Source organism: Seriola aureovittata, chromosome 5 (assembly GCF_021018895.1).
Source record: "Seriola aureovittata isolate HTS-2021-v1 ecotype China chromosome 5, ASM2101889v1, whole genome shotgun sequence".
In the NCBI taxonomy this organism is placed as follows: Eukaryota; Metazoa; Chordata; class Actinopteri; order Carangiformes; family Carangidae; genus Seriola; species Seriola aureovittata.
This window is the reverse complement of record NC_079368.1, coordinates 1,837,133-1,859,182: the sequence shown is the minus strand read 5'-3', so window position 1 is coordinate 1,859,182 and position 22,050 is coordinate 1,837,133. Positions and strand designations below refer to the sequence as shown.

Here is a 22,050-nt window from a genome sequence, read left to right as displayed (position 1 = left end):
CTGCACTGGGAACAAAGAAAGACCGAAAGCAAGACAAGGACACAGGCTCAAGACAGAAGAAGAACACAGGTGTTTGTGACTGTCTTTACTTCAATAGGCAAACGGGCCCGTAATAATAAAAAAATTGGTTTAAATAGGCAGTGACACAGTTGCATTGGGCACAGTGGGCAGTTATACACCACACATCCTGTTTTTAGAAGACTGGCGCTATGCAAAGGTTTTGGCAGTGGCAGCCATGAGCTCATTGTGCATGTTCAGCAGACTGTACATCCTTCACACTGCACACACACCTTCACTCCTCCCTGATGTAATGATGTAGCGCAGCAGGACACACACTTTATGTATTCCACAGCGTGATCCATGAGCAGGGAGATGGGAACTGACAGGTTGAGTTTCATGGTGGAGAACCATGAAAGAAGAAGTAACCTTGGAGCAGGATCACTGAGCTCAAACTGGACTTTTTTTTATTGAGGTTTTATTGAAAATGCAGCACAATTAATGTTATCAATTTTCTGTCTGTTTCCCATCCAGTGGGTGCTGGCCTTTGAGATCTTCATCCCGCTGGTCCTCTTCTTCATCCTCCTGGGTCTGAGGCAGAAGAAGCCAGCGATTCCTGTCAAGGAAGGTAGGCAGCCATGGTGGGACATGGATGAAGAAGGCAGTGGGTCGGGTCCTACTGATAGAGTTTACTGTGGGCTAAAGGATAGTTCTGGTTTATAAGAACTTATTTTCATTTCTATCCTTTCCATTTATAACAGTTACATCTGTAAAGCTTTCCTTTCTCATGTCATGCCGTGATAATGGGAGCAGATTTACCATTATTACTTTAGAAAATCTTCTTCATCACACTGATCCTTTTGTTGAACTAAAGCTTTCGTCAAGCTTTGTAACAGATTTACTGATATTAACTGATATTTTCCCTCTTATAGCTCTCTTCTTCTTCTTATGGGATAAATGGTTGTAGTTCAGAAAATGACTAATATTATCTCTTTTGTGTTCTATTCATTTCCAGATATATATAAATACACATTCTTATTTATGCAAATCAGATAAACTGCAGGTGGCCTCATTTCTAAATGTAGTCTTAGTGAATATTGCAAAAAATTGCAATGTTGCAAAATGTGTTAGTTTTGGTCTTTTCATGGGATTTGTTGACATTAAGAAAAATACAGAATATGAATTAACATGTTTAATCTCTTGTTTTTAATCAAACTTCCTGTGGCCCTCAACTGTGTTTTGGTTTACAAAGTAGGGAAGGTAATAATAATAATAGTAGTAGTAATAATAATAATGATAATGATAATAATACATTTTACTTATAACCACCTTTCATGGCACTCATGGACACCTTACAACACATAGTAAAAGATAAATGCAAATACAAGCATAAAATACAGAATAAATTCGAATAAATGTAATAAAAATAAATATGATTGAGCGCTGGTGTTGGAGTTAAATAGAGTTGGCAAGTTTGAAGAGTTGTGTTTTGAGGTGGGAATTGAAAACATGAAGAGAATCAGTGTTACAGATGTCTTGTGGAAGTGAGTTCCAGAGTCGAGGGGCAACACGGCTGAAGCCGCTGAACCACGTGGTGGTCAGGTGGGCAGGAAGTACAGTCAGAGTCATGGAAGAGGAAGATCCAAGAGGATGGGCAGGTGTTCAGGAGTAGATCAGAGATACAGAGGTACAGGTTGTGAAGTGACTTAAAAGAGAGAAGCAGAATCTTGAAGTCAATACAGTGTTTTAAGGTGATGACATTTTGATCAGGATTGATTATAATGATGGCGAACATCAACATGGTGTGGAGATGAATAAATACAATCTCAGCCGGTTAGTGTGAAGCCTGACAACAACAGCTTCTCCAGGTGATCACATCAAATGATCGTCTAGGACGTGCAGAGCAGCATGACGTGAACATTTTTACAGTTAATTAGTGCAGTGATGATAGGAATAGAATAGAAAGTGAGCTGAGGTGAAGGAGAACTAAAATGCAGTGCAGTCTTGACCAGAGTCTCAGCGCTGAGCAGTGAGTGAAAACCTGGCTCAAATGTTTCTAAAACAGGATTATTGTTTGTAAAAGAAATCAGGTGTGAGGAAACATTTTTTTCTATAATCTATGGAAATAATATGCTTTTCTTTTCTGGATAAATATGTCAGCATAGAGATCACAATAAAAAGCCAGTTTGATCAAATCAGAGGTAAAATCCCCAACAATAAGAACAGTGTCATTAGAACATTATAATGTAATGACAATAAACGGTCTGAAAAAAAAACAGAGCTACATCTAGGAGATCTGTAGTCACATAAAATGGACAATGTTTTTCTCCAAATAAATATCTCAAAGGTGGAAAAACAACCGAGTGAAAGGAGAACAACAGTTATTTCTGTGGATTACTGGAAGGCCGCCGCCTCCACCTGTCAGTCTGAGCTGGTGGAAAAATAAGAGCTCTGGGGGGAATGACTTAACAAGAAGGGCATATCAGCGTCATTCCAAGACTCTGTGATGCAAATATATATATATATATACATATATATATATTGTTGTAACCTGTTTGCAGGGGATCTTTAACGAAGTAAACAGAAAGAGCTGTTTCAACTGAGGGGATGGAAGAAGTGGCTCTAACTGTGCTCAGATTGTTTCTGTGGGGACTATGAAGTCCAGAACTGGGTCTAATTCATTTTCCTGCTCTTTTCCTATAAGGATGCAAACCAGAAGTTCATTTATAGATATATTCAGACAATGCTCCGGCACTTTTGATGCCAATTTATTATTATTATGCCAATTTTATTATTAATTTCATCTTTGAGTTGGAAATGATTTAATTCTAATATTTTTTTTACATTTGAAGCATTATTCCATCACTGCTACGTACAGTATGTGAGTGAACTTCTTAGTTTCCTGTTGTTGAGAAAATGGCAGCTTTTATTTACAAAATTTAAGAGACATTTTCCACCAAAATATCAACAAATCATTTTGTGCCGCCTCATTTGAATGAAGCAGCACAAAATGCTTTTGTTCCTCTGCTCCCACTTGTGCACTATGAGCTGTGCACTGGGCGCCAAAATACCACACAGTCAGGACAAGCACATTTCACAGGTAGGAAAACCCCAAACTGTCACAGCTTTATTTGGGCCACCACAGAAGATTGATACCAACCCACTCGCTGTCTCCAACAGTGAGAGCTACAAGGAAGTTATAAGGAAGAGAGTAAATCCATGTTTCATGAAGCAGCACTGAGCGAGTGGGGGGGGGGGGGGGGGACTGCATTGGTTTACTGCTGTTAGAGTGATGTCTTCTGTCCTTCTCTCCACCTTAACTTGCATTATTTTTTATAAATATAGAAAGTAAGCACTGCTGACTCAGCCCTGCCTAATATTACCTAGTTCTGTGCAGTATTGTCATTCATGCATTTTAAACAGAAAAAACATAGTTTTTCTGCTGGTACAAACATGTGATTTGCCTCCACTAAGTGCTGTGGGGGTTTTTTATGTCTTTAGCTCACCTGTTGTGTTGCACTGTCCTCTGTTGACTTTTTCATGTTTTAGTTTGCTCTCAGTGCACTTACATGTTGGCACCCACTTTATTTTGATGGTTTTTGTCTTTGTTCTTTTCCGTCACCTCTGTCTTTGTTTCTGTCTTTCCGGCTGTGTTTCTTTCTTTCCTGCGCATGATGCATGTTCTCGACATGTTGGATGGACCAGTGTGTAAGTGTCATCATCACATCATTTTATCCCGACACCTGATCCTGGCTGACGAGACTTTAACGAAAACATTTTTGTTCTACATGTTTGAACTGAACCAGAATGTCTTCATTCTGTTCTGGGCTTGTGTGTATGCACTATATGTTTTCCTAACCCTGCGCCTCACTACATATCATGACACCCATCTCTGGGAACCTGCACATTCCAGTCACTCAGCAGCTCATAACTTTTGTTTTCTTCGAGGTTTGTAATACCATTGTGTAATAGAAAATCTTCTTAGCAACCACTAGTGTAAAGTAACAAAAAATTATTCTCAACAAGAAAGGTCTCCTCCTTAAAGTCACAGATGGAAAAGAAGTGGATACATTTTATAATAATATAAAATATAAATGGTGCAGCTGTATTAATATGCTACTGTAGCTGCTCCACAGGGACTCTGCTTGTTCCGGCTCTTTTACCAAAATAATTTGTGGACACATTTAGATGCGACTCCAACACACTTCTTCTCAAAAAATTAAAAGCTTTTGCTGAACTGCTGCGTTAAAGTAACAATGTTTTTTCTAATTATTACAGTTCAAGCCCTGAAGAGTCAGAACCGTGTTGTTTTTGCGTTGATTTATCAATGTTATTATTTCCAGCTCAGGGTGCTCGACAAAAAACCTTCTGTGACCATAAAAGTGCGCATGATAGATTTTCTGCCATTCTGAACACATTCTTCACATTTCCTCCTAAACCATAGGTGCAACTTTCTGTAGATCATCATTTATCAAAAGTTACATAGATCTTATTGATATCTTATTTACTTTTCAATATTTTGACCAATAAACTTCAGAAGGGGCGGGGCTTAGCAGGAAATTGTCAGTAATGCTGAACCAGGTGTGTAAAACTTTTTTGAAATTCCAACTCCAAGCAAATTGTGCCATTAATCAATGAGTTTGTCCAATTATCACAAAACATGGTAAACAGTTACACTGAAGGTTCCTACCCACGAACCTTCAGGATGTTGTAATGTGTCGGGGGGGGGGGGCTTAATCAACATCAGAGAAATAATGCAGCTGACTGTCCGGTGCTTAATTTAGCCTCCACATGTTTACAATGTTCATATACACAGCAGAACGCTCTCTTCAGCTCTCTTCAGCTGTCTTCAGCCTTCACACCAGATTTAAACACCAGCTTTAACATTCAATGTCAAATTTCTGCACTGGGCACCAAAATTTCTTCATGGGAGGACAGTCTCAAAATCATGGCACCTCTTCTCTACCCCTGCTGGACTACAGCTAGGTAGCAGTGCATTCTGTGCTCATTTAGAATGATACAGCTAAATATAACTGTGGTCTACTTTATATGTAGCTTCTGGCCATCTTTGATTCTCTTGTTGTATTGACATGAGTGGAGGAGACCTGTCTCAGTCAGAGTGATTGATGTTGTTACGTGTGTGTTTTGCGTAAGGTCATATTTTCAACACGCTTCACGTTTCATGAGCCTCTGAATGACTGAAGTGTCTGGGTTTCAACTGTATCTGTGTTTGTACACAAGTTGAAATTAACATTTATTTACCTCCCTGTGAGTGTGTTCCTCTCAGTCCTGATATGTCTGGTCCTGATGTGTGTGTACTAAGCCAGCGACTGGCCTCCATCATCATCACACACAACTAGAGCTTTATTCTCTCCATATCAGCACTACCATCCAAAAACACTGGCTGCTGGACAGAGAGCAACACACTTGAATGAATACTGATGTGAATACATACTGTCTGCATGTTGAATAATTGAATCTGTACTCACACTGTCACCTTTTTAAAGAAATGGACTGCACAGTATAGCAAACAAATCATTATATGGTTATGTTATTCATTATATGATACTGTCATGCTTTTGCTTGCATTTTTTTTTTTTTTTTTGCAGTTTACAACAGATGCTAACAGGCCCTCACTGCAGCGTCCTGAATCAGGCTGAATTACCAAGACTTTATTTTTCAAAATGTGCAGTCCTTACCTGTGTGTCTTGGTGTGTGGTGTTTGTGTGTGTGAATGATTTGTCGGCACAGAGTCAGTTGGACGCTTTGTGTATTTACTGAGTCTATGAAGACTTAATGAATGTCTCCTCACTCCATGTAATTATTGTTCCATGCAGCAGGTTGTGCACTTAAAGCTCTGTCTCTACAATTCATGATGAACTTAACAATGGATTCTGACCTGTGTTTAACATCTTGACTTGATGGCCTTTATTCTCAGCTGCTGGTCAGAGAGGACAGATGTCAATGAACTGAATTAATTAACCTTCTTCCTGTCTGTAGATTTTCCAGTAACAAATTTGGTTTAGACTAATGACAGTGGGGTCTCTAACAGCAGGAGTATAAGTGCTGGCGGTCCAGGTTTAGTTTCTATTCTAGGATAAAATTCATGAGCCATTCTTTTGCTTTACTTAATTACTAAACTTTAATATGTTGATAAAGGGAAGATATATAGAGGATGTAAATACGAGTCTTAAAAATATGTGATGCGCTTTTAACAACAAGCTATCAAAGACTGTTAAGATATAAACAATGATATACTGCATACAACTAAAATTATCCACCGTGTAATTGTCTTCTTTTAAAGTGCACACTGGCTTGTGAGTTTGTGGAAGCTGTTAAAGTTTGAGGTACTCACTCTTTTCACAACAGGGTTCTCTGTTGTACCACAACATAGTTCTTTGCTTCATAGTAGAACTGGTTAATGTCCTCAAACCCGTTTGAGAAATGTCTCTGCTCTGGAGAGGTGTAGGTTTGAGTTATGTTCAATCAGGAAAGAGCCTCACTGACATTAAAAATGTCTTTTTACTGGAGCGTCCTGGCAGCAGCAGATAGAACGGGATCGTGTAAAACTGATAAAACAACAGCAGTCAAAACTTGTGAAGTTTTATGCCTTAGGTTTTTTACAGTCAGAAGGCACAGCAAACATTAAAGCTCTTTTCATACATAGAATACAGTATGTAATATTGGTTTGTCATCCAGACATGGGCGAGTGCAGTGACTTCTAAACGTTACGACTGTGTTTCAGTTCTCTCACAGGCCGCATCGCTAATGGATTGTAAAACTTCTTGTTGTTGAAGCTTTAGTTAATGACTGTCATGAGCACAGGGGAGACATCAATTTCATTATTCATCAGGTTCATCTTCTAATGTTACTATAGTTCACTACTAGAGAATTTGACTGGCTGTTTCCTAATGTCCAACAGTTAACTCTCCTTTAAGGCAGACGACCTCTGACGGTGTATGTGAGATCCCGGTTGACAGCCGCTCTTCACCGTGCCCAGCTGCATGATGGGACAGTCAAGTGTTCGTTCCTCTCCCTCAGGGAACAGAAGTTATAGTCATAATACGACTGCTGCTCCATTTCAGTTGATTCACTCAGTACAACCATAGACTGTAAATAAAGATGGATGTGACCTCTGTGACGTCAGCCACAGGTTTCCATCTTGCCATCTTGACAGTGTCTGACTCCACCACTAACTCCCGGCTAATCCAAAAATGGCCAAAGAGGAGGGCTGTGGGTGGAGCTGACACTGTGACTGTGGCACATTCTCACCCACCTGTAACTCAAGAGGCCCCTCCCCCAATTGTGCAAAACTTAAAGCCTTGATAAAATGTAAACAGGTGAGTTATATAAACAGTTGTCATGAAGGAGGAAATTAACTCTAGAGACCAAAATGGCTCCCTTGTGTATCACAGACCAGCAGAAAGGACAGCGTGAGCCATGAAGGGGGAAGTCACGTTCAAACCGAACAACAGTGTGCAGTGATGACCAACTAACTGCAGCACAGATATCACTCACATATACCCCTTTAAACCATTTGTCAAATGTGCTCTCACACAGCAAATCCCTGCTGTTGTAAGCCAGAAAGAAAGCCTCTACAATCCAATGACTAAACCACTGTTTAGAAGTCTAGAAGGGACAGTGGATTTAACCAACCAAAGAAACCTATAGCGAGAGGATGATCACACGGTGTCACACCATGAAAGCCAACATGACAGACAGATATAGCCGCTGTATCTTTAATCGTGGAACAGGAGAGACCCTCAGCTCATTCTCGATCGTTGCCATCACACTTCGGGGTAGACCTCTCAACAGGTAGGCATGCAGCCGCCACAGCTCTGGGCATTGATGAATCACCTCTCCTTCCACAGAAAGGAAATCCCTGCTACCAGCAGCCCCACTACCTCAGCATACCACGATTTTGCCTGCCATCGGGGAGCCACCAGTATCAGGGTTAGGCCCTGCCCGCACACCTTCTCCAAAACATGCAGTATCATTTCCACTGGAGGAAATGTATACAGGAGCTTGTTGAGCCATCGGTGTGCTAGTGCATCTATTCCCAGGGGGGCACTTTGGTCTGTTATGGAAAAGAACAGAGGCAAAGAGATCCTCTTCTGCCCTGCCGAAAGGATTTCATACTTGAGCCACCACTAGTGTGCTCTCACCATCCCTACACAGAGACCTACCCCCACAGGGAATTATCCGCGGACACCAAACATGGACACCAGCAGTACAGAGATCAAAGAAGCTATTAAGCTGTAAAACAGTTTTGAAATGCAGTCTGCATGTGCAAAGGTGAAATGCAGCCATTTTGTACTCTTACAGATTTGCCGGGCTGGACACTGCATATTTCCAGCCCAAGATCAGAAAACTCAGGGGTCAGGGGAGTGGAGTGCAATGCCTTTTGGGACCGGGCCTAACAGAACTTGACAACCGCTTCATGGGCGACAACAGATGAGTAGAAGCAGTGCTCCATTCCAGTCAGTCCCAGAACTAGGAGGAGTGTTTTCTCTTCATCTTAGGTGTTGAGTCCTTTTGAAGGACCAGAGGAGGGCCCTTGCTCCAAGTTGAGGAGTGCTGTTTTTATCTGGGTGGATTCACTGTCTGGGAGCCCGTACTCATGGCTGATGCTGACCTTATGGAGGGAAGTGGTGGTAATACAGCCTTGCAAGTGATCATGGAGGGCTTGTTTTGAATCCAGCCGAAGGATGATGCTGCGCAGAGCTTCCACCTGCTTCTTCCTCAACTCACACTTTGCCTGAATGGCATCGAGTGATTGCCTGACAAACCCTCCGCCATCCCTGGCTCATCCCAATATACCGCTCTATCCCTGTGGGGAACGCCAGAGAGAGTCAGCCTTCACCATAGACCCCATCTCTCTGCCCAGTGCGACCCATGAAGAATGTCGTCAGGGGAGACTCTAACTTCATTGAGAAGGAGCACCAGTGGACCATCGGGGGCTCCTGTGTCCCAAGCTCCTCCTCTGGTGACAGAGCTCAGCCCACGAATGGTGCCAGCTTGTGCTCAGTAGCTCTTGTCCAGCTGAGAAGCACAGAACATGAGGGTTGTGGGACGGGGCCAGATCAGCTGCCAGAGATGGTTCCATAGGCAGGGAATTGACTAAACCAGCCTCCTCAGCTCCATTCAAATCCAAATGATGGACAAGGGTTTGTTCTATGTTGAAGTCAACTCCAAGACGAAATGTGGGAACATGGGCAGTCATTGTCCCATGAACCATGTTGCTTTGTGAGCCTCCAGTTTCTCAGCTGCACGGCGGTATAGAGAGAAGAGGGATGATCATCTTGGCTAACTGATGCAGTAGCAGCAGCAGCGTACTGGCCCGATGACAAAGCCTCTCGGTCGTCCTCCAACAAACCATGAACATCCAAACCAGTGTCCAACACGTCATCGTCATTATGGTGCGCGATTCGCTCAGGCTGTAGCTGGCTAACATTTAATATCTCCCAGGTATTGACGCTTAGAGGTAAACACCCACTTGAGACTGCATCCTTAGTTTGGTTATTGGTCCCTGGTAACAGGGTGGTGGCCTGTAATTATTAATGCTTTAATGCTCATTACAAATTTCATGAATACGATTAGCTAATAACCAAACCTGTTCCTGCCAGTGCACAACATTCATGTTCTGTATTCATGTAAAACATGACAATATACTTACACATCATTACAATGTATGCTGCTTATATAATGTTTTCAGTCATTCCCCTGGTAAAGATGCAGATGTATTTGCACGCCAGGCAGGAGATGTGTGGATGATGTGTGGATGATATGGATGATATGAGAGAGAGAGGACAATAGGAAGTGTTTTGGTGGGCGGATGTACAGGACCCACACTCACAGACAAGCCTCAGCCGCACAGTAACCATGGAAACATCGAGCTATTAGCACAAGCTGAAGTTTCTTTTTGTCCTGGTCCAGCCAACGTTCATGGACAGATGAGGAAAAATATCATGAGCCATTTCTGTGATGAAAGGCCTGTGTAGTCGGCATTGACATGTGGGAGCCTCTCTGGCCATTAGCTGCTGTGCTGCCTTTCAGGTGGCTGGTCAGACATCTTTCTTCCTTTCCAACTCTAACACAGAATCTCTCCCTCTGCTTTTTCATTTATCATTGTCCTGTTTGGTCCCCTGGTTTTCTACCTGTTCTTCCTCCTCATCCTTTTTTTCTAAATCTTTATCCACCACCCTCCTGCCTTCCATTGCCACATCCTCTTCCTTTGTCTGTGGTTTTCTCTTTTCTCTTTTTGTCCCTCCTATTCCCTGTTCTTCCTCCCTCATGTCCAGCCTTTTACAGCGCAGCCCCTCTCACCTCGGCTGGCATCATTCCCATCATGCAGTCGCTGTGCCCAGATGGACAAAGGGATGAATTTGGTTTTCTGCAGTACAAGAACTCCACGTGCGTAGATTTTGTCACTTATCAGTCTGATAACTTGTTTTTTTAGAGTGGTTGTTTGTCTTGAGTGATTTGTTTTCTTTGTTACATTTCTTCTTCTGTGATAATATTAAGATCAGAATCATGTTCAGGCAGCTTTAAAGAAATCCACCCCAGTCATTAATTTAACATTTAGCAAGAAAGCTGAACCAGGCTCAACAGTAAGGTGCTGCCTTGGCCAATCAAATACATTCCTGGTAGGTTACATTGTCAACCACTGGAAACCAAGATAAAATAACTGCAGAAGAAGAGTGCACAAAAAGATGATGTTATTAAAGGAGAGCCAGTCAAACATCAAATGAACAAAAACAATGTGGAAAACGTGATGGAGACATGTCTGTTGGCTTCCTGTGTATATTTGAGGAGACTACTGTCTCTTCACTGCTCCACACCGACCTGACGTTTCCATTGAAGCAGAAATTTACGACACAAGCCTCATGCCATGTCCAACATGATTTATTCATGCGACAGCTTTTCCACCTCACCTCAGTTGATACAAGTCACAATCAGAATTAAGTATGCAGACCTGCATCAGTGAGACTATGTTGATTTCACAGAGTTTTACTGCAACGAGGCCAAAAGTAACTGATGTATAGTAGGTGTAACCAGGAAACATCTAAAACATCTAATGGGCCAACATACAAACATGCCAAATTATATATTATTATATGGTAAATACCCTTTAACATGTGGAACATGTGGCTCTGTGAGGGTCAGTACACACTGGTGTAAACACACAGACACAGAATCACTCCTTCATGCAACTAAATATAGACAGAGACACAACATACACAGAGCCATTGGCTGTTTTTCATGAAATGCTGCTAATTGAATAATTGTATGTGCTCTCATCTCATATTTTTCAAGAGTAAGAAATCAGTCCTAAATGACCAAAGACTGTCACATTGTGGTTCTGCTTTCAGGCAGAGAAGAAAAGAATTTTAGCACAAAGGAAATTAATCTAATACAGGGTTGTCCCATATTTCAAAATAAAATACTCTATTGATTCAATACAGGTCCCAATTTGTGCCATACTTTTGTCATTTCATTTATAAACAATGTCCTCAAAGTGCTGTGAATAATGTAATGTCAAAATAAACCAAACCAGTCTAACCAGTGGACTGTAGAAGTTCATCAATGAGCAGCAGACTGATGAGCTCTGTGTGCTGTGAGAAAATAGACGTCAAGTGAAGACACCCTCAGTGGTTACCTTCTACAGGTAAAGATAGCAGTACTCTCGTTCACTGTTAATGATGTCTGAATGTCTGCAGGTAAGAGGCTGTGGAGATATCCGTAGGGCTGCATGAGAGACAGAGGAGCAGTGTGTCTGACGGGCCCCCACACTGCACTGAAACAAATGATCAAAACTATATTAAGTTGTTAAAATTAAAGTGCTACTTACATGTTAATGCATCAATAATAATAAATCCAATAATGTAATTTTCATAAAACTATCAACCTCTGAAATCTTTGTTCAGGGTTGGAGCTAATTCCACCTCTGGTGATGAGTCAAAGGTTAGCTGAGCTCTCTGCAGCCACCTCCTCATCAGCGCCTGAGGCAAGACGCTCGGCTGCCTCCTACTAAACAAACCTGCAGTTGACTTATATTATAGGCACCATGATAAAGGAGAATAATGGAATAAAACAATATCTCTGATTTCCCTGCCCCTCGTAACTCTAACTACTTTATTAGAGGGCAATGCTAAATCAGTCTACCATGATATCCTGTATGTGATTACATTGTGCAAACAAGGGTCATTTCACACACTTTACGATTTTGAATACCGTTCATTTTTGAAAAGAATAGTTTTACATTCTGGGAAATACACTTATATATTTGTTTTATTACTAATGTCACTGTAGTGTTAAAATAATGTTCTTTCAAACCTCAAACATCCAGAGTTAACAGAAACCAAACAGTAAGAGGATTCTTTCAATTAAATGATAATGCTTATTTTTAGAGTCAAGGCAGAGTCTTCTTTATCTTAGCTACTCAGTATTTTAAATGTCATTTTAAAGGAACAATATTCAAGAGCGTCACTGTGAGGACAGATGATCTTGTGCAGAGCGGTATTTAACAAGATGCTGTTTCATTAATTGTTACAGAGATACGCTCATTCACTTTTGATAAGAAGATTGCTACTACTAACATGTCTGTGCCCTAAATATAAAGCTACTGTCAGCTCCCAGTTGGCTGAACACAAAGACTGAAAACAGGAGCAACCAAACGTAACAAACCGTAACACCACAATGTGACGTTTTTAAGATGAAACAGATGAGAAATAATGTTGGTGAGCTCTGGAGTTGCCTGTAGGGGGCTCTTGTTGCCAGGCGAGCTGTGCCCAGCCTTTATGTTCAGGACTGGTTTTAGTCCTGTTTAACTTTCAGTATGTTTACCGGGAAGAATTCTGAGGCTCCTTATTTCCTCCCCTGTCTCTGCTTATCCTTTCTCTTCTTCCTTTCACTCACCACTTCACTCACACCCTCGCTCTTTTTGCCCTCCCTCTTTCCACTTTTTTTGCCCTATCCTTCTTTCCCTAATTATACCGCACTGGCGACAGCCAGGTAGTAAGGTCGTGTGCACGTATGTCCCATTCTTGTGAACGTGATATCTCCGTAACACTTTGAGGGAATTTCTTCAATTTTGGTACAAGCATCACCTGGACTCAAGGGCAAACTGATTCGATTTTGGTGGTCAAAGGTCAAGGTCATGGTGATCACACAAAACACTGTTTTGGCCTCGTGAATGCAATATCACAAAACACTTTTAGCCATAACTCAAGACTTCACACAGCAATTATGACAAGATTTCACACAGATGATTCATATTTTAAATGACTGGATGAACGGATGTAATCTGACTGGAGAAGGCAGACAACCGCGAGTTTTGTTCTTATTTAATGAACCAAAGATGAATCATTTACTATGAGAAACTCTGTCTTGATACTTTGTGTGCTTCCTTGTGTCGAACTATTTGTGAATGGAACTCTGTGTCTGTCTCTGTAACACTGAGATTGTTTCTTTTTCAGTGCTGTTGTTTTAATGTCTAAATCTCCGTCTGATAGTGTGACCCAGCTGCTGGAGCAGATCAGTGAAGTGGTTGAACAGAACCGACTCTTCACGTCTGACCGGCCGGGTTTGGGTCAAGAGCTGGAGACCCTGCAGCAGCACCTGGAGAGTCTTAGCTCCACCTCTTTACCACCAGACTACAACCTCAGCAACAGCCAAGGTCTAACGCATGGCCATGCTTTATCTGACCAGTTGGTGCGAGGACTTTGTCCTACAGGTCTCTGTTACTTGAGAACTCCAGATGCATCAGTGAATCACTTGCTAAAGTGTTCGACTCGGCAAAAAACCCTGCAAACCTTTAAGCTTCTGTGATACACAGTCTGAGACCACTGATCACCAGTGGTTCTCAGTGTGCAGCGGTTTACAGTGTTTTACTCTTTTGCTTCCTACTGGTGTGGAAGTCTGAAACACGAGTAGCACAGGAAATAAACACACAGCACTAGTTGACTTACTTTATCATTTTATGCCATATATCATGTTCCTAACGTCCAAGCTGGCACTTAGAATATATCTGGAAGGTTTAGTGACTTTACAGTTGGTTGATCATGTTCAGTGAATTCCTTCCTTCACACAGGCTGCTCGAACATACAGAGTAAGCAGAGTTGGCATTGATCCACGCTGCAGTCTTAAGTGATGTCATTAGCCATGCAGATGAGAGATGGTAGAGAGCTGGTACACGTCATTCAGCACGATACAGAACAAAGTTACTGCCACAACTTCTCAAGATCCAGACATACTGTAGTTCCCAAATGTATTTCAGTAGCAGTTGAGGTTAAATTCAGTTAATCCTGAGGTTAGCTACAATCTCCTGTGAGCGGTATAGATAAGATTCAAGCTGCAATTATTGTTCTATGAAGATTCACAGGTCTGCAAACCGAGGCAGAGAAATGTGTTATGGGTAACCACAGGTCACAAGGGTGATGACATGAATAACGTAACTGAGGCTAAAAAAAGTCTAATTTAAATATACTTTTTACTTATGGTTTAGAGATACATACATTTTCTTGTTTTTACATGTGAGCGTGGCGGCTGCGTCGCTGACCTGCTGCCGAGAATCACACGTGTGTGTTCACACCGGCTGCGTCTCTGCTGCTGCAGCTCTGTTTGCAGGTTAATAAGATGTTTGATTTCTTTTCATTATGAATTAATTTCTAATTTATTTTTGACATTTTTTTCATATTAACATCATAACAGCAACATTACAACTGACACCTTCCACTTCAATCTCTATGTCTAGGCTGAAGCAAATTATGATACAGACATGAATTATATTATATTATATATAATGTACTTTTTAACCATTGTAGCAGCTGCATTGGAGACAGAGACAATTTAGTGATGTTTTCTGTCAAAAATAAATCAGAAATTAATTAATAATGAAGAGAAATCCAACATTCCAGTAACCTGCAAACTCTATGTAGAGAGACAGAGCTGCAGCAGCAGCAATGCAGCAGAGACGCAGCCGGTGTGAACACACACACGTGATTCTCCACAGCCGCCATGCTCGTGCCTCGCATCCAGTGTGTTCCCGGCCGTAGTTAACAAATACTTCATTCTTTGTCATGATCCATGATTTTCTGTTTATTGCTCCACTGCATGGACAGAGAATCAGGGTCATTTAGTAAGATGTTTTTTAGTAATTATAATGTAAATGTGACAATTAAGTATGACGCTGATTTCAGATGATATCACCCCAACTTTGAACATCAACATAAGATTTATGTCAACAGTATTGTATTTCTTACACCGTGTGTGGGTGGGTAATGGTGAGTAATTCTGAAGTGAACCAGTGTGTGTGTGTGTGTGTGTGTGTGTGTGTGTGTGTGTGTGAGAGAGAGTATCAACAGTGTGTCCTTCAGGGCAGATGTATGAGCTTGTCAAATTTAGAGCTGAAAATGTTGGTTTGAAAACCCATGAACAGCCCTGATGTTGTGTAGTTTTGTGTTCAGATGTCTCCTGCTGACACAGAGAGAAGAGTCAGAGTTTCAAAAAGCCACAAAGGTATCGTCCTGTATTTGTGCTAAGTGAACAATACAGATTGCATTTTCTAACACCGAAAAAAAACATCTGTGTGTTTTTATGCAAATCATGGCCCAAAAAACACACTGTACTCTGTGTGGGTTCATGATTCACGCAGGAGCCCAATATAACAGAAAACAAATGAGAGCACAGGTGGACTATACTACACATATGCACGTGCTCTTTCTCACTCTCTTTCTTTTTAGTTGTTGAAGCGTTCACGTTATTTTAATGGTACTCAATTTTGTAAAAGCAGCAGCAGGAATGATTGTAAACAGAATTTAGAAGAGTGCAGTTTGTTGTGCTGTATCGACACTGTGAAGGGAAAACAGATAATACAAACAGTAGGTCAATGAACTGCTATATTAGGGGAAGCAGAAAACTGGATTAATGAATTAATGGAATTCAGCAAAATTAAGATGAAATAAATGGGAAGAAAATATCAATCTCTAAACTCAATCCTCAATCCTCCGCCTGAGGACATACCCTAACCATGAAGCAAAGCAGAGACCAATATATGAGCTTTTGTCCAGTCACCGGCTGCCATATACATTTGGACCTCTTTCTTCCTGCTTCCTGCCGTTGACTTTGGAGCCACAGCCAAGGATATTTTTCCACTCACATGCCCATATGTAAATCTAAAACCATTATTGGTTGCTTTAACTGTTGCTCTACTGGAAGATGCGACTCCACTGTCCTTATTTTGTGTAAAATGTAGCAGAACGCTGTGTTCAGAGAAAACACAGAGGAGAGAACAGATGGACTGCTGACACCTCACATTCATGTGTGTCCCATGTCAGGAGAGGATCTCCTCAGGGCCAGTATAGGAACAATGACTACAGCAACTACAAGATCAATATACATGTAGGAATTAGTATAATATTAAGATAGACTTACTGTTACTTCAAAATCATTGCAGACAGAAGTAAGACAGTGACCTTGAATCTTTGACTGAATCAAAGATGTTTAAAAGAGAGTTCATCTCCAGATTGGCCTGATATGCCATGACAGGTACTCCTCCAGAGACTCGGAATCCTACAACTAACTAGTTAACAATGTACGATCTGCCTGATACGTAACATGAAACTACACTCCTCAGGTCAGTTGTTGTGTGGATGTCAGACTGACCGCCATTCGCTTTGTTTGGAAGCTGATCAAAGCTTTTATGTTTCAGTGATGAAAGATGAATTTTAAATACTTTTGTGTGTATTTATTTGTGTGTCATCTTGCATGTGTGTCTTTGGAAGCAGGGTTCACTCTGGCTAGTGTGCTGAAGAGTCAGTCGGCTTTCCATCAGTTCCTGGTGAAGAACCTTTCCCTGTCCAACGCCACGACCAGCTTCCTGCTCAACATCCCAGTCAGCGTCAGAGAGGTGATTCACTCTCTTTAAAAACACACTAATATCACTTTACTGCCTGCTCCGCTCAGTTTCATTCACTTCACTGCAGGTCGGTCATTATATTTGCCTACTTGTTTCCTGTTTGTTGTCATAGAATAATCTGCATGGCCACAACATCCACGAGCAGCCAAAGATGTCTTCACACTCAGTAGTCATTTTATTTGCTCCTACTTAAACAACAGGTTGCAACCTGTGTCAGTAGAGAAGACTGTTTCTGAATCTTTGAAAGTAAACACTCCCATGATCAATTAAGAGACTAACTGCAACCCTTCTGAACCATGTGTCTGGTGCAGCGACTCTTTTTCCACCGTTAAATTAGCCATGTTGTCATTGTGTGTCCTCATGGACTCTTTATGTTTGGACTTTTTTTATTGATTTCCTGTTTTATTTTGGAATTACTTCCCTTGTGTGTCTTGCGGTTATTTTACTTCCTGTCTTTATCCTGTGTAAAGTTGGACCTTTTAACATGGGAGTCTATGGGGACTGACTGACTGTTGGAGCCAGACTCTAGTGGTCATTAGAGGAACTGCAGGTTTTGGTTCTTCAGTGTTGGCTTAAGTCTTGGAGGTTGAGGCTTGTCTTAGACTCTCAGCTTGGCTTATGAACTGAGTGTCCTTAAAAATTAATTATAACTGAGACCAATGAGAACTGATGCAGTGGAAGTTTTAAATTATTTCTAAGATTAGATAAGAAAAGTTCTCATCACACATTTAACAAGCTAGGACAGCTAAAACATTTATTGTCTCTACGTCCTCAATTCAAAAGATTTTGAAAGTTTTTATCACATTTCATTCAGATTTTTAACAGTCTGTGACTGTTTATACTTTACTATGAAAATTTGATTAATTATCCACATTTTGAAAACAGTAGAGTGGTCTTTCATCGCACGTTTCAAACAGAGTGAAGTGGCTTTCTGGTGATTTTTGACATTTTGAGTGCTGTATTGCTAAATTTATGATTACTTGCGTATAAACCAATCAATTAAAACCATAGTCCTCACTCCCCCATACACCAACCATTCCAAAGCCTTTTGCAATAAAATCCTTATTTATCAGTATCATGTGTTTCACTGAAACGTGGCTACGTGACCACATACCAGACTCTAATGTTACCATCCCCGGCTTCCACACGGTCCAAGCGGACAGAGTCACCCCTGCGTGCACACAAGAGGAAGGGGGGGGGGGGGGCATATTTATGTTAAGGAGCGTTTCTGCAGCCTGAACACTGAGCTGGTTACCACCAGGCTTTGCCCATATTACCTGCCGAAGGGAATTTACCACTGTCATCGCCGTCACTGTTTACATTCCTCCTTCTGGAAATGCGGAAGCAGCTTGTGACGTCATCCACGGCATAACTGCCTGCCTACAAACAAAACTCTCAGGCCCCTTCATCACTATCACTAGTGATTTCAACCAAGTCTCTCTCTCCTCCACACTTCCCACCTTCTATCAGTTTGTCAAGTGCCCAGCCAGAGAAATGAGGGCCTTTAGGTCTGGGGACCATGCAGAACTGAAACGGGTAGTGAGGTGCTATCTCTGCATTCCTGGGACATCGGTACCATCTGAGCAGTTATTCTCCGCCGCGGGTCTCAATATTTATTTCTCTCCCTCTCGAAGACATCAGACGACACCATGAAAACTACAAAAAATGAAAAGAAACAAGTTGAAGCACAAGTCTCTCTGTTGTTTCAAATTCTCGTTAATGTCCATATAAACATGTTAATTACAATATACACATATAAATCCAATACAATTACTGTGTGCGCCTCTTGTGCAGAAAAATGTCAATTTGGAGCTGTACATTCCTCCTCTGCCACCATGATGCTCTGATCCACTGCGCTGACCCACAATGCCACAGTCATACATCTAGCCAAATACTGATGATGTGACTCTTACTCTTCAAAATTAAACAAAAACTTACATGAAGGGCATCTGATTTACAACCAAAATTATTTTAAACAAACCTTTTATCCATGTTACCCTTTTCTATTTTTAATTATTTTTGATAACCTTATGAACTTAAATTATCATGAATTTATATGACACATATGAAATGTAGAAAATGAACAATGAAACCTGGCTCTCAGACAGTTACAATGTCCACATGTTGCTATTTCTGAACAAACACCAGTAGACGAGCTGTCCGCCATGCTGAGGACGGAGGTAGACCTGCTCTGTTTCTTTTATTTTGAGCTCTGAAGATGCAACTGCCAGTTTAGGTTTTGTTCACCTGTTGGCTGCTTTTGATCATTAATTAGCTGAGAGAGGAGGAGGAGGAGGAGGAGGAGGAGGAGGAAGAGGAGGAGGAGGAGGAGGAGGAGGAGGAGGAGGAGGTTTTCCTTACAGCGCTCTCAGCGCTGGAGGATTCAGTGTGTGTTTTCGTTTTGTTAAACTGTTTATAAATCAGAAAGTCTGGCTGCGATTTGCTATTTATTTTAAGTTATAAGTATATTTAGGCTATTATGCTGATTCTGCACATGTAAAAATAAGCCCCTTCTTATGAAGAAAAAAAAACATTTATATTGGTATTCCATTCTAAATCTCGGCTGTCGGTCAGAAAAAACTTCTAAATGAGCATCCCTACCTTCAATACTATCCAGCCCAGACTGTTGAAGGCGAAACTGGAGGAGATGCAGGTAGAGCCCCCCCCCCAGGTCACATGGATTGAGGACTACCTGACGGGCAGACCACAGTTTGTGAGGCTACAGAGCTGTGCATCTGAACGTCTGATCTGTAACATCGGGGCCCACCAGGATACTGCGCTATCACACTTGCTTTTCACCACCCACACATCAGACTTCAGTCATGTCATCTACAACAGTTTTCTGATGACACTGTCATTGTGGGGTGTGTTGGACAAGAGGAGCAGGACAGGGTCCTGGTGGATCACATAGTCAGGTGGTGCGGGGACAATAACCTGCAGATTAATGTTGCAAAGAAAAAAGAGATTGTGGTGGACTTCAGAAATCTAGTCCCTACCCTCTTCAGTCTGTATCAGTGGGACTAACGTTGACATTGTTAAATCAGAAATATCTGGGCGTGCAACTGGGTGACAAAATGGAGTGGTCCACCAACACAGAGGCCGTGTACAAGAAGGGCCTGAGCCGGCGTTACTTCCTGAGGAGGCTCAGGTCCTTCAATGTCTGCAATATGATGTTCCTCATGTTGTAAAAGTCTGTGGTTGCAAGCACTATCTTCTTTGCTGTGGTGTGCTGGGGTGGAGACATTAAAGCAAAGGATGCCAACAGACGAAAGAAACTCATTAAGGTTGAGGACAGAATGAGGATCTGCACCTTCAAGTTTGAGGCCATGCTTCTCTGACAGAAAACACTGGACTGCTCCCTCTGGGTGGGGGGTGAGTTGCTGCTGGAGCGTGAGATGGACGGACAGGGGATTGGTGTTGCATCAGCAGTAATGTGGATGTTGTACTGGACCTTTACAGTGAAGAAGGAGCTGGGCCAGAAGGTCAAGCTTTCGATTTACTAGTCCTTCGACTTTGCAACCCTCAGCTATGGTCATCAGCTTTGGGTAGTGATGGAAAGAAGAAGATCACGGATACAAGCAGCCAAAATGAGTTTCCTCCGTAGAGAAAGGATCAGAGTCACTGATCGTTCACGATGACAGGATAAGGATCTGATTAGGATGCCTCCTGGGTTCCTCCCCTTCCCCAGGGTAGACCCAGATGACAGGGATTATACTGTTTTTTCCATCCCTGCTCAGCCTCCTGCCATCATGTCCTGACCCCAGCTGAACAGAAGAAAATGAAGATGGATGGATGGATGGATGGATGGATGGATGGATGGGTGGATAGAAAATTGCTATTGTTATTCAATTCAGCTGATTTCCTGAGAAAAACCAGAACTGACCCTTTGTTGTAACCTGCTCCTGTTTCCACATTTTTGGCTCTAGAAACACCAAAGCCACATATCTGTGCACGAAGGTCTTGTGTCGCTCATGGTCCGCTCATGTTCCTGATAGGCGTTATCATTTTTTTCAGAAATAGCAGCTGTTTGAGAGGCTCGCCGAGCCAAAATGACACCCAGATCTGTGACAGCTCTGTGTCTTCCAGCTAGACACAAGGCGAAACAGCTCGTTAAGAGACTCTTTGATCTCTGTGATGGATAAAAACACAGCCACACACACACACACACACACACACACACACACACACACACACACACACACACACACACACACACACACACACTACTACTAACGCAGTATCTGGGTAGAATTGGACAAAGCTGATTCTTATTTGCTAATTAGACTCATTAACTCTTACCCTTATTACTCTCAAGTATGAGAACATGTATAAGGTAAATCAGCACTGTGTATTTGTGTGTGTTCATGTCTTTCTATGATTGTGAGGACAATTTTGTTTAGAACCCATTTTTGTGAGGTCATATAGGCCAGTCCAGACAACTTCAATGGGCATGCACATGTGTGTAGACATGTCTTGCTGTGGTTGTGGGGACAAATTTAGGTTAAACCTCTGTAGAGATTGAAATATGTGTGATGGATACGCACCAAGCAGCAGGCACATTCACATTTCTTCAAGAATTGTCTCGTTTACTATACTATTACTATTACTATAGTGCCACCATGTGTTCAGTTGATGGGAATTTTGTTGCCTAAATCGTGGGTAACTTTGAACATATCTGCCAAGTTTGGTGTCTGTATGTCTTACGGTTTCTGTGTGTGTGGTTGTGTGTGTGTTCTGTAGGTGTACAGCCTTATCTTTGGGACAACTCTCAGAGATGGAGCAGGGATACAAAGTTGGATTCAGGGAGCAGAAGACAACAAACAAAAACCTGGAGATAGAATTCTTCATCTAGAGGTAAGTAAAGATTCCCATACACACAGACCCATATCTGAACACTGAGGTCCAGTTTGGTGACAGCTTTAAAGTGTAGATGAAGCACTGAACAGTTTGAGTGTTGGGTAAGATGTGCTTCTGCAATCAAACCATCAGCTGGTTTTGCTGGAAAACGAAACAGTGTTTTGCTGTTGGATGGTGACGTGATGAGGATTGTTGTCTGGTCGTCTCTGCGGTTGTTGTTAGAGTGTTAGGAGTCGCTGGTAAATCTCACGATGGATAGAGAAGAGAGCAAAAGGCAC

The 22,050-nt window shown here is 41.7% G+C and overlaps 1 protein-coding gene across 3 annotated transcripts in view; it reads left to right on the top strand.

The window, feature by feature from the left end:
* Window positions 1–22,050, top strand: part of abca2 (ATP-binding cassette, sub-family A (ABC1), member 2) — a 101,260-nt gene that overhangs the window by 23,004 nt on the left and 56,206 nt on the right. For 2 of the 3 annotated variants that reach the window (XM_056376313.1, XM_056376312.1), the window contains exons 2-6: window positions 532–625; window positions 10,299–10,410; window positions 13,512–13,675; window positions 16,785–16,906; window positions 21,656–21,769. In XM_056376313.1, the coding sequence (XP_056232288.1) occupies window positions 532–625; window positions 10,299–10,410; window positions 13,512–13,675; window positions 16,785–16,906; window positions 21,656–21,769 (606 nt within the window). The remainder of the gene's footprint in view (window positions 1–531; window positions 626–10,298; window positions 10,411–13,511; window positions 13,676–16,784; window positions 16,907–21,655; window positions 21,770–22,050) is intronic. The other variant, XM_056376315.1, reaches the window with a different exon arrangement.